The sequence below is a fragment of the Octopus bimaculoides genome, chromosome 18, assembly GCF_046866305.1.
Source record: "Octopus bimaculoides isolate indiv1 chromosome 18, ASM4686630v1, whole genome shotgun sequence".
Lineage (NCBI taxonomy): Eukaryota > Metazoa > Mollusca > Cephalopoda > Octopoda > Octopodidae > Octopus > Octopus bimaculoides.
The window spans coordinates 56,059,307-56,073,345 of NC_142945.1; the positions used below are offsets into that span (position 1 = coordinate 56,059,307).

Sequence of the window (14,039 nt, forward strand, 5' to 3'; positions counted from 1 at the left end):
TCATAAAGACATTATATCAGTGGAGAGACGAAAAAAGGCCTTCATAGAGAAAACTGTCCCTGTCCCAGATGATACACAACATTACAATCATGGCCCGTACACCCACCTTCACATTCCATGACTACCACTGGGATGGATCAGGTACCAGACAAGGATTTTGGATTATTTTTCCAGTTTTTTTTTACTTAATTTTTGAGAGCAGTCAGGTTCCTTTTTAGCATTCTCATTTGTGAGAGCAGTTGAGTTTGTTTCAGGTATTCTCATTTTAAAAATCATCTCTGGCTAATCGTTGGTGTTGCCTTGGCAGAGGTTTGCACTCCCTGAGTTCTCTTGTTATTAATGCTATTGTGTTATAATCCTGCTCAGAACTCATTGAACTTGACTAAACATTATATAAGAAGGGAGGTGAGGCTGTCACGTAAAGAATCCTTCATTTCTGAGTTCTAATCAAGCTGAGCCTGTTATTATAAGAAAGACATGTTGTTCCAAGTTTGGTTCCCTATTAAGGGCAATTTGATGGTTACTGTTGGTTGGGCCAAGATCAGCACTGATCAAGCACACCTATGATGAAAGACATTCCAACCATGACTTGCCTCTCCTTTTAAGCATAACTTATAGGATTAAATTATGCAAAGTAAGTCTCTCTCTCTCCAAGATGACATTTGAGAGAAATTTGATGGCAATTATTTATTGTAAGTCAAACTGATATTTTACAGGCTTATAATGACCATAGAGTGAAAATACCTATTTAGTTCAAGGACTCGTACTGTCTCTCTAACAAAACATACAATAATACTCAATATCATTTTGCAAGGACATGAGAACATGGTTTTTTTGTTGTCCATGTCAATCTTCATTAAGATTTCAACTATGAGGTGGAAAACACTGATGTAGTATGAGTAGGAGTTGAATATATATATATATATATATATATACGTGTGTGTTAAACACATCACATATGACATGTGTGTATATATATATATATATATATATATATATATATATATATATATAATATAAATAATATATATGTATATCATCATCATCGTTTAACGTCTGCTTTCCATGCTAGCATGGGTTGGACGATTTGACTGAGGACTGGTGAAACCGGATGGCAACACCAGGCTCCAGTCTAATTTGGCAGAGTTTCTACAGCTGGATGCCCTTCCTGACGCCAACCACTCAGAGAGTGTAGTGGGTGCTTTTACGTGTCACCCGCACGAAAACGGCGACGCTCGAAATGGTGTCTTTTATGTGCCACCCGCACAAGCCAGTCCAGGGGCACTGGCAACGATCTCGCTCGAAAGTCCTATGGGAGCCAGTCAGGCGGTACTGGCAACGGCCACGCTCAAAATGGTGCATCTCATGTGCCACCCGCACAAGAACCAGTCCAGGGGCACTGGCAACGATCTTACTTGGCTTGCCGGGTCTTCTCACGCACAGCACATTTCCAAAGGTCTCGGTCAGTAGTCATCGCCTCGGTGAGGCCCAATGTACGAAGGTCTTGCCTCACCACCTCAGCCCAGGTCTTCCTGGGCCTACCTCTTCCACGGGTTCCCTCAACTGTTAGGGCGTGGCACTTTTTCACGCAGCTATCCTCATCCATTCTCACCACATGTCCATACCAGCGCAATCGTCTCTCTTGCACACCACAACTGATGTTTCTAATGTTCAGCTTTTCTCTCAAGATACTTACACTCTGACGGGTATTCACATTGACATTAAACATCCAACGGAGCATACTGGCTTCATTCCTTGCGAGCTTACGTATGTCCTCAGCCGTTACAGCCCATGTTTCACTGCTATGTAGCATGGCTGTTCGTACACATGCGTCATACAGTCTGCCTTTTACTCTGAGTGAGAGTCCCTTTGTCGCCAGCAGAGGTAAGAGCTCTCTAAACTTTGCCCAGGCTATTCTTATTCTAGCAGCTACACTTTCAGCGCACCCACCCCCACTACTAACTTGGTCGCCCAGATAGCGGAAGCTATCGACTACCTCTAGTTTTTCACCCTGGAATGAGATAGAAGTTGTTTCCTGTTTGTTTACAGTCTTTATTGCACCTGAACATCTGCCACAAACAAAAACTAACTTGCTAGTTAACCTGCCTTTGATGTTGCTGCACCTCTTATGTGTCCATAGCTTGCACCGGGTACATCTTATAGAGTTACTACCTACTCCTTTTCTACATACTGAGCAGGGCCATCTACCTGAAGGGGTTTGTGTTTTATCTACCTTCCTACTTATTAGGATTTTGGTTTTAGCTAGATTGACTCTAAGGCCCTTCAGTTCTAGACCTTGCTTCCACACCTGAAACTTCTCCTCTAGTTCTGATAGTGACTCCGCAATTAGGGCAAGGTCATCAGCATAGAGGAGCTCCCAGGGGCAACCTGTCTTGAACTCCTCTGTGATTGCCTGGAGGACTATGATAAATAAGAGGGGGCTGAGGACGGAACCTTGGTGGACCCCTACCTCTACCCGGAATTCATTGCTGTACTCATTTCCAACCCTCACCTTACTGGCAGCATCTCTGTACATGGCTCGCACAGCTCTCACTAACCATTCTTCTATCCCAAGTTTCCTCATTGACCACCAGATAAGGGATCGGGGGACCCTGTCAAAGGCTTTCTCCATGTCAACGAAAGCCAGGTACAGAGGTTTATCCTTAGCTAGGTATTTCTCCTGCAACTGTCTCACTAGAAATAAGGCATCAGTAGTGCTTTTACCTGGCAAGAACCCAAACTGCATCTCATCTAAATTGATTCGCTCCCTAATTAGTTGGGCTATGACCCTCTCTGTAACTTTCATAACCTGATCTAACAGCTTGATGCCTCTGTAATTATTTGTATCTAAAGCGTCACCTTTACCTTTGTAGCAGTTGACTATGATGCTGCTACACCAGTCATTGGGTATGACTCCTTCGTGTATCACCTGGTTCGTAATACGGGTGACTAGGCTATAGCCAACACTGCCAGATATTTTGAGCATCTCTGCAGTGATTCCTGATGGGCCGGGGGCTTTCCCGGTCTTCATACTCTTAATTGCTTTATCTACCCTGGTACTATCAACTCGGATAGCTGGTCCCTCTATTGGGTCGACATACGGCAGGCTCTCTTTCTCTCATTCATTCTCTTTATTAAGCAATCTATCGTAGTGGCATCTCCAGACCTCTTTCTTTGCATCCTCATTTAATGCAAGCGTACCATCATCTATGCGAACACATTTCTCTCCTACAACATCACTATTCTCTCTCCTACACTGTCTTGCAACACGAAATACCTCGAGTCTTTGGTCCTCACGGCGCAGAACATTGGCAAATCTTTCCTTATCTGCTTCCCCTCTGGCTAAATAAACCTGTCGCCTAGCCTCCCTTCTGGCACATTGGTACAATTCCCTGCTACCACCGTTCTTCCAGTCCTTCCAAGCCTGTTTCTTTTGTCTAATAGCCCTGTCTACCTCCTTGTTCCACCACCACGTTACTCTGGGTCGGGAGGGGACCTTACACCACCCACAAATCTGGTCGGTGGCTTTCAACAGGTTGTCCCGCAGAAATCTCCAATTGTCTTCCACGTTGTATGATGCTATATCCCCTTCTATTTCGTTAAATGCTTCAAGTAACTTGTCTCTAAGTCTCTGTCCGTTTGCAGGGTCTTTAAGCTTCCACACCCTTCTCCTCCAAGCCTGTCTAATTCTGGGCACCCATTTTGCCTTGATCCCAAAGTCGCTAACTACTAATCTATGTTGTGGGGTACATTCTTCGCCAGGGTAGGTTTTGGCATTTATAAGCCGCCCTCTTTCCCTATTTCTGGCGAGGATGTAGTCGATTTGGCTAGAGTGTCTGCCGGAGCGGTAGGTGACTAGGTGACTGGCAGGTTTCCTGAAGTTGGTATTGCAGACCATAAGATCGGTTGCATCACAGAACTCCAGCAGTCTGGTTCCCTCCTCGTTGCGGGAACCGAAGCCATAGCCTCCATGTATGCCATGGAAGCCTCCAGCACGACGTCCGACATGACCGTTGAAGTCTCCAGCCACAAAGAGAAGGTCCCTGTCACTCGTCGACGAGGTAGTTTGCAAGAGGGTGTCATAGAATTGGTCTTTCAGACCATCTGGTAGCCCCGGTTGAGGTGCATAGGCTGAGATGACAGTAGCTAATCTATGATGAAGCACTAGTCTGATTTTAAGTACTCTGTCACTTACTCTAACGACCTCGATTACCTTATCCTGTCACTTACTCTAACGACCTCGATAAATAATATATATGTATATATATATATATAATATAAATAATATATATATATATATGTATATATACATACGTATGTGTACATATATTGCATATTGGGATGACCTTTATTTGTCTTTTGCCAAATGAACACACACATTATATATTTTTTTCTGGATGGAATCTGGACATTCACTCCTTTTTTTATGAGGAAATTATGGATTAAGCTACAATTTGGTTGGTTGAAGGTGGTTACAAGTTCAAGTGTAGCATTTGATTAGTTCTCCATGATGTCTGCCTATTACTGTCAAATGAATAAGTGCTCTGATAGTTAAGGCCGTATTAATCCTGTGAAGGCATCATATTACTGTATTAACATCAACAATTACATGTTATAATCCATGTACTGAGTCACATGACAGGTTGTCAGAATAGCAAAGAAGTAGATTGGTTACTTATATATGTGTGTGTGTGTTGTTGTCCTCATGTTTCTGTGTGGGAATGTGAAAACAAGTGTAATGTCAACCACTCATTTATGAACTTTCTGCTCTCTCTCTCTCATTTACATGTCTCAGGTCACAGAGAGTTTCCTCTACATTTATAGTGTCTGAAGCACTCCATTGAAAAGCCAGTCCCCCACATTTCCTCTGCATGCTGAAGGAGACAACTTCTCTGGTGCTAATTGCCATCAAAACTGAGCCCAGTCCATAGAGTAAATTTGTTGGTTTAGTGTAGCTGGAGTTAATTTTAATTATGTCTTGTAAAAGACTTGCATATATATATATATAGATATATATACATTTATCAATTTGTTTTTCAAGATTCCTGATGTGAAATCATGTATTGAAACATATATTGCTGTATTTTGGGATGGTCTTTTTTTTTTTTTTTTTGCCAAATAAACACATACACTTTATATTTTTTCTTCACTCATTTATTACTGTTTTCATTTTATTATTTGAACTCTTGTCCATTGTCTGGGATTTTTTTCATCACATATCTGTGACCTCTTCAGCGACACTTTTCGTTTTCATGTGTTCTTGCCCCCCCCCCCCCTCCATCTTACACTTATGAAAAATCATGAAATTGAATAAGTTAATGTAAGCTTTCTTAAAAACTTCAAATGCATTTCCAGCTTCATCTCTTATGACTTCTACTCATGTGAAAAAAATTTTATTTTCACACACCCACACACATATATATCTGTGTGTGTGTGTGTGTATGTATGTATATGTTTATTATTACAGACAAGATGATTCCACAAGGCCATCCATACTTCAAAGAAGATACAATCTTGCTTGGGAGAATCCATCTCTGTAAGTGGTTTTTGAAATTGTTTACACATTACAGTACTCTAATACTTACTACCCTCATGCTCTATGTCTTTTTTTTTATACAAGCTTTGTGAGTGGATTTTGTAGATGGAAACTGAAAGAAGCCTGTCATGTGTGTATATATATATATATATATATATATATGTTTGTGTGTTTGTGTTTAACCCACCCACCATTGCTTGACAACTAATGTTGGTGTGTTTACATCCCTGTAACTTAGTGGATTGGCAAAAGAATATATATATATATATATATATATATATATAATGATTTATATACATTATATAGATTAACTTGCCTGAGACTGAACTCACACACTCCCTAGGTAAACAAGTGCACTTAACAGCAGTCATTTAAGCAACCATCTGTTTGTTCTTCTATTATAGAACAATTAATTGACAAAAATTTGGAGCTTAGAATCTAATTTATATTTGGCCTTTGTCTGAAAGTTGTTTTGATCTGATTGAGAGGTTCCCCCAGGTGGTGGTCATTTCAATGCTAGGCTAACTAAAGAGGTTATCAAAGAGTCAGCAAAAATGTTGGGCTTTGAAAACTTCCTCCATGATAATGAGAACAATCTGTATCTGTAAGAAAGGTTTTAGTATGAAATTCTCTGAACATTACCAAATATGGCAGGCAGCACGAGAATGCTGGAGCATCCAACTTCCACAACTTTGGGGCTCTAACAATCAAAACAAGGACAATCAGGTAAAAATGATTGCATTTTCCCTTTTGGCCCAGCTGGAACTCATCTCAGCTGCTTCTGCCATTGTCTTAAGAGTTCCGGTTCTCTTTCTCATAGAAATCGAGAGCTATTTCATGAGATCATGTGCAGATTTGCCCACAAACCCTCTTGCACCCACCTCTATTGGTTCAACTTCACGAATCATACTCGTTCATAATACTGGAAATATATTCATCTCCAAAAGGTTCCGGATCGCTCCAGTAATTTGTTATTCTGGGTAACTGTCTAATACCCATAATAATATTTATGGCAAAAAATACCCGCATTTCATCTACAGTTTCAGGAAACCACAAGCTATCTTTTTTTTTCCAGTTTGTTTACATTCTGTGTAACGGTTTCTTTCTGCAGTAATCAGTTGAAACAAGCATGAAAAAGAAGTCTAAAGGTTTTGCTTCCTGAGAAAGACTATGGGTAGACCCTGTTTCCTCAGAAAAATATTTTTAAAATCTTTTTCTGGTGTAAAATCATCCTCGCTGTCACCGTCGCCGCTTTCAGAATCGCTGATTTCGGTTTCGGATCCAGAAATATCCGATTCATTATCGTTCGCCACGTGCTTTTGTAGCTCATTCATTCTTTTCTTCGATATCTCCATATCTTCTGTTGAAAAACCTTCAAATTCGGAATCACTGCTTGATAGCATGAAACTCCTCTCCATCTTCAAAGTTGAAAAAAATTAACGCCGCAAAAAATGTGGAAAAAAATCTTCCAAAATTCACTGAGTTCAAATATCAGGCCAAACAATGTGGGAGAGAATAACTCAACTGTTTGCAAAGTGAAATCAGGTGTTTTAACGAATGTACCTACGAGATTTGGTTTCAAATATACATTTAAATAACAATGGGTACTCTCGGCCGGGTTGGTCTTATGAACCAAAAATTTTTTCGGCCGGGTTAGTAACGAAAGGGCTAAAGCAGAGATTTGGGTTTGGAAGCCAGATTCTCTTAATATGATGGTTAAACTGCCCTAATAATGTAGTTAGAAAGGTTACATATTCAAATTAAAGGATTAAGAGGAACAGAGTGTAGAACTAATTTAATCAAATCCCATCAGACAGAAACAAATCCACATTCATACAAAATTGCAGTTCACTCATCTTTAATAAGGTTTTCTTTATTTCACCCACCTTTAATGATTTATTTTTGTTGCTGTTTCTTTTTTTCGCTTCAGTGATAAATACAAGTTTGATGAAATCAATGTGTAAGTAAGCAAAATCCAATTTATTATTGTTGTTGTTACTCTCTCTGTTCATCCATACTCATATTAATATTATTGCTGATGTTGCTATTGCATTCGGTTCATAGAGTTTCTCTATGCATCTTAACACTTTCATTCTATAAACTAGTCCTCCTTCTCCATTAGTACCACTCTATAACCCTACCTTCCTCTCTATATAGCAAACCAAGACAAATTTTGTTTTCATGATGAATCGGTTTCATTTCACTGAGCCGACAAATTACTTTGGGAAATGAATCACTCATACATAATCCCATTTCTGTTTCCCTATTCCCATAAATGGGATGTCATCTAGATATGTAAGAAATTAAAATTAAACACTTCACATCCCTAAATGATCTTAAGAAAGGCATCATCAACACAGAATCTTATGAAACCTCATGGAGCTTCTACAGGGTTATTCAATCTACTAGAAATAAGAGGCAAATAAATGTCCTTCAAATCGTACTATTTTGTATGACTTTAAACTGTATCTGGTTTTGGGAGTTGCAGGCTTTTGTGGTGTGTGGAACCACTTCTTGGCCATTATTGTTCCTAGGTTTATTTTGACCCAGAACAACAGCACCTTTCAGGGTTCTAACTATAGGTTAATTAGCATGTTATGGAAGATACTCACTGCTTTGAGAAAGGAATAGGCTTGGGAATCAAGGAGTGGAGTTCTTCAGATGGTCTGCTACCCTTTTTCAGAAATTCCAGGGTGGATGGAGCTCTTTTGCCCTCTAAGGCAATTTAGCAGCATCCTGAATGACCAAGCAGCTCATTTTAGGGTTAGCACCGTTTGTTCTCTACAAAAGGTGGCCTAAAAGAACCTTGCATCAACCCCCACCTGGTTGGCTGCAGAAAAAGAAAGTAAAATGAAAGAAAAACAAAACACAATAAATAAAAGCTGTCTAGAGTTGGTTTTATGATAAAGAATGCCACTGTTCCCTAGCTTCAGGGCCTGCCCTTTGGTCACTCTGATCACATCATGTCTGTTTGGCTTGTACAAGATAGCAAGTATGCAACCATCATTAGCATCTATGTTGCAACCCTTTTCGCACGGAGTCAGTTACAAAGGAATCATTCTATAGTGAACTGGATTGCCTTCTCCAAAAGACCAACGATAAGGATAATTCAAAGGTGGGCAGGAACCACACCACATGGCCAGGAATACTCACTCAACATAGCATTGGCATTTGCAATGACAATGGACAAATGTTGCTTGAATTCTGTGCAGAATCTGGTCTCGTAATCACCAATAATCTGTTTCAGCAGAAAGCACAGTTCAAGATAACCTGGAGATATTCCTGGTTGAAACACTGCCACCTGCTGGACTACATCCTGGTGCAGCAGATGGATGTGGAGGATGTGCTCCATACCAGAATCATGCCTGGTGCAGACTGCTATGCAGATCACCAAACCTGAGAGGAGTTTCAGTCAAGTTGAAACAGTAAGCATATGAACATGAAACTAGCTGAAACAGAAGCAAAGATCTGAAGACTACGATACAGGAAAAAGCTTTTGAGGAAGTGAACTTGTCATCAGGAAAGAACAAGGACTGCATTGATGAAAATGATGAAGAGGTCCAACAACTTTTCCACCAGAAGCATATTAGTCACCAAGGAGTGCTTGCCAACCGCAGTCAGCCCCCAATTTTTTTTTTACAGGTCTACCAGCAGCATCCTTCAGCAGTAACTGCAGGAGATCCAGAACAACCTGCTGATAGAACACAATGTTAGAAGCCATTAGATCCTTCTATGAAGCACTGCACAATATATGGCCTTTTTTGCCAAACTCGAGCCCCTTTTCACTCTGCTGACAAGAGAATGATGATCTACAAATCTGCTTCGAGACAAGCCCTCAGTTGCCAGCTGGACCATCGAGCCTCCATTTGCAGAAATCAAGGCAGTGATTGCTGTGCTGAGAACCCACAAGGCTCTTGGTGTGGATGGTCTTTTGGTAGAAGTCTACAAGCACGGACCTTTTGAAGAGCTCATTGGTTCCTTACATTGTGCTGAGGAAGTGGAGAAACGGCCAGCAACCTGTGCAGTGTCTGTGTCCAATAACAAAGAAGGAGAGTCAGGGTGCCACAAGTACAGAGGCGTGATGTGGCTTTGAATTGCAGGCAAAGGTACTGGTGGGTGGGCGGGTGTTCTTCTAGAAACACTCATTCCTACCAGTGCTGATGCAGTCCTTTCCGAGGACTGTCAGTGTGGTTTTCATGTCAACTGAGACACTATAGGCATGATCTTTGTCCTCTTGGAGAAATGCAGAGAGCAAAATGGGACCCATTGCACTGGTTTTATTGGCCTGACAAAGGTGTTTGATATAGTCCATAAGGGTGGGCTGTGGAGAGTTCTGGAGTGACTGGGTTGTCCACCAGCAGCTACACAAGGGCTTGCAGGAATAGATCAAGTAGAGTGACCTGTTGGAGCTCTTCCCCATTGAGAATGGATTGTGTTCTAGTCCCAATTTTCTTCAGCATGATGTCGAGAGAGACCAAGGAAAACTTGCATGACAGCATCTACATCTGTTTTTGAACTGTCGGAAACATATTCAAACATCATCAATTTCTTGTTTGCACAAAGACTCTGGAGGGAGTCATCCATAACCTGCTGTTTGCAGATGATTGTGCCTGGCTTTTCTAAGGCAGCCAGGGTCTTTGGCTTCACTATCAGTCTGAAGAAAACTAAAGTACTGCACCAGAAACCACCACATACCACATACCAACCACTGCAAATCAGCATCCTCCATTAAGTCGTGAAACACTTCACCTCTCTGGTGAAGTGTCATTTCTAATGACACAACCTGCAAAAAGGACATTGCCAAAACTAACACCTCCTTTGGATGTCTGCAGAAGCATCTGTGGCAGAACTGTGCACTGTACTCGTCCACCCGGATCAGTGTCTACAAGGCAGTTAGTTGTCATCATGGCTCTTGTCTGTCACTCAGAAACTTGGAGATGCTGTACAGAAAGCAGGTTGAGCTGTGGGAAATTCTTCTACCAGAGATGCCTTTGAGCCATCATTAATATCTCATGGAAAGAACACATCACCAACAATGTAATCCACAAGCTGTGCGCAACAGTGAAGCCATGTGTATATATGTCCATATAAACATATATCATTTAATGTAGACTATTTAAATAAGACCTATTCATTGAGACATGAGGTTAAGTAGATTTCTCTGACGTGGCTTGCGTCACTGATCCTACCTTAACGGAACAGTAAACTTTATACAAAATGAATTTATTGCCAATTAACTCAGGAGCAAAAAGCCAATTATTTATATGTGAGGGCATGAAAACGTTAATTTAAGGTCATCTTGAAAAGAATATAAAACTATGATTGAATGTTAGAGAAGGAGGGGACCTTTCTGATGCTCCAGTAGAAGAAGCCATCATTAGAATGGCAATATTAATTGGATTGTGCTCAATGGTTGATACTGCAAAATCTTTAAAGCTTAACCTCTGTATTTAGTCCATTGTTTCTCCCTACAAATCTAACAAACCACCGGAAAAGTAAGAGAGACTTTTGTGTGTGTTTGTATAAATAAATAATCTCTCCTGCTTCTTTTAATCCAGGCATGCTCTCCGTCAAGGAAGGGATCCATTTCTTTGGAAGCCAGTGTAAGTATTCTGTTCCTTTTTCCATTGCCGTATTTCTCTTGAAATACTTGAATGTTTCAATTAACTTTGAAAATAATCAAGAATTTGAAGGGATTTAATAAATAAACTTTCATTAATAAGCTGTAATTTGGAGCATAACTAAACAAAATGAAATTCTTATGAAAAGCTATAAAATGATTTGCAGCAAAGGTGTTGGTGCCACAAAACAAGGCAGCATGTGATTGACATTGTTAGTGATCTTCATCCATGATGGATTTCAACTGAATATATTCAGTATACTTCTATAATAGCTCTGACACAACCAAAGCCTTGTGAATGGATTTCATAGAGAGAAACGGAAAGACGCCTATCATACATGTTTTCATGTATGTTTGTGTGTGTGTCTTGACATAAATGTTAGTTGTAGCATCACTATGATACAAATGATGCTGTTCATTCCAGTCTTCTGAGAAAACATGCCCAGTTATTGGGATAAAAACATCTTAGTTGGAAACTGGTGAGTGTTGGGAAGAGGAACCAGAAATTTGCTTCCTCAAATTCCATCTGATCCAAGGAATGTTGATGATGATGATGACTATATACAAAGGAGTTCTTTGTATATTAACTTTGATCAAGTATTAGAATCATTAAACAAAATATCTTGGTTTTTATTTTTGCTCTTTATATTCTCAATGCAAATCTCACTGAAGTTAAATTTGCCTTTCATCTTTCTGAGATTGTTAAAATAAAGTATCAGAGGTCAATATATTCAATTATTCCCTTTGCATCCCCACCCCCATACAGCAGACCCTAAAATGATGCCCCATAAACGCATCAGCCAGAGTGAACTACCTTTATTGTCTCCAATCCCAGTAACACTACTGCGAAATTTATAAAGATGGCTGTTATATTAAAGAAATTGAGTTGCTATAGAAGCAGCCAAATGGATATCATTCTAGTAACTCATGGGTCTTGAGTTTGAACCTGTTATATCCCTGGGAAGGACATTTGATTATGAATTATTCTGAATCTTTTGCCAAATATAAATTCTCTTAATTACTGCTACAAAGTTAAACCTGGTGTTTTCAGTCTCTGGTTCTCCCTAGTACTGTCTTAAGGCTTTGGTACCCTGGAGAAGGATAAGCATAGTTCTAAGACTCCAATACTAATCTGTGCCTGCTGTGGGTTGCTGCCATCAATTAATATGATAGGCTTCAGTACATTGCCTGCAAAACTAGAAAACTGTTTTGACACTCATTACCTGCTTAATGACATTAACATAAGGAATTAATTATCTTCTATTAGGTAGACCTAAAATAATGTCATAAATTCTGTGCCTCTTCACACTTGTACTTAAGGCAAATGACCACTAAATTCCCTCAGTCGATTGATTGCTAATTTATTTTAACCCTGGAAAGCAGAAAGGCAAAGACAATCTTGGCAGGATTTGAACATAAAGAGCCAAATACTGACCGTGGCCTTGGTCAGAAGGAGCTGAGGATGTCAAACAATGTTGAATGTTCATTGGGTATTTTGATCCTGACCCTTAATACTCTGTTTTCCAGTTGAGCTCCTTTCTCTTGTTCCATAACCAACAAGCATCTCTTTCTTCTGCTTCCCCTTATTATAGCATAAGAAAAAATGTCCTAAACCTATTTGTAAAATCCTAAAAGCACACACAAAAGACATCTTGATTTTGGGGGTCTTAATTATAGTAAACCACTTCTGATACCAGGTACAGGAGCAGATCATCTATTATGATCCAATATATTAGTCTTTCGTGGGAGGGAACTAGTCAATCACATCAGTCCCAGTGTTTCACTGGTACTTATTTTATCAACCCCGAAAGGATGAAAGGCAAAGCCAACCTTGGCAGAATTTGAACTCAGAACAGACAGACAGATGAAATGCTGCTAAGCATTTTGCCTGGCATGTTAACGATTCTGCCAGCTTGTCACTTTTATAAATAATAATAATAATAATGTGTTTTTTCTTATTAAGAACAGAGAAAATCTTTGCAGCTTAATATCATACATTATATGATGAATGTTTAACTTGATTTTGGTGGGAAAAATACATTGTGTTATATGAGGTGAATTCATTTTTATCTCTTTTTCAGTCCAAACAATATGTACTTCGATGATGTTCCAATGAATACTCCATACTGACATGACCAAAGCAGGTTCCCTAATGTTTATTTAATAAATATCTAAAGAAGCAATCCTCTGCTCAAATATCAATACTCTATAGTAGCTGGAAAGTTATGGAACCAGAAACGTAATCCAAACTATTGACATAGAAATACTAAAGAAAGCCTTTTTGACCTGTTCTAAAATTAGACAATAAAACACATTTTAACAGAAATCCTCACTTCAAATAATTTCTTTCTTCTGTGTAAACAACACTTAAGTGACAAGTTAGCAGTCACGATATCACAAATGCATTCACACACATTCATTCATGTTTGTATTTAGATATTCACACAAAGATATGCATTGATATACACAAATATGTTCAAACACACATCAATGTAGATAGAGACAGAAAGAAGTATATTGTGTGTTATCATGACTTCACATGATGGTAGTAAATTAGCATCACCATCATACAAGTTGTACTGTTGTTTCCAATTTTATATGAAAACATTTCCAGCCATAGAGAAATATTTCCTTGTTTGGAAACGGGCGAGGGTTGGTGACGTTTCCAGTTAATTTGGGGTAACCCTTTGTATATTTCACATTAGATTCTTTGAAGCTTGTGACACTGAGTTAACTGGTTCGTTACTATATTTCTAATGTATAAATTACTTATGTTTTAATAAATTTTCAACATGATCAAGGTTTATGAAGGAATTAGTAAAATATCTCTAACTATTATATTACAGCTTATGTTAATCAAATGAAATCATTATTCTATTGAGA

The 14,039-nt window shown here is 39.3% G+C and overlaps 1 protein-coding gene across 4 annotated transcripts in view; it reads left to right on the forward strand.

Moving 5' to 3' along the window:
• Positions 1-13,482, forward strand: part of LOC106881043 (uncharacterized) — a 32,666-nt gene extending 19,184 nt beyond the window's left edge. The window contains exons 8-11 of one of the 4 annotated variants that reach the window (XM_014931249.3): positions 5,468-5,536; positions 7,467-7,500; positions 11,095-11,139; positions 13,238-13,482. In XM_014931249.3, the coding sequence (XP_014786735.1) occupies positions 5,468-5,536; positions 7,467-7,500 (103 nt within the window). In that variant the 3' untranslated portion in view covers positions 11,095-11,139; positions 13,238-13,482. Of the gene's footprint in view, positions 1-4,795; positions 5,137-5,467; positions 5,537-7,466; positions 7,501-11,094; positions 11,140-13,237 lie in introns of those variants that run through there. The other 3 variants (XM_014931247.3, XM_014931248.3, XM_089366352.1) reach the window with 3 other exon arrangements.
• The last annotated feature ends 557 nt before the right edge of the window (positions 13,483-14,039 follow it).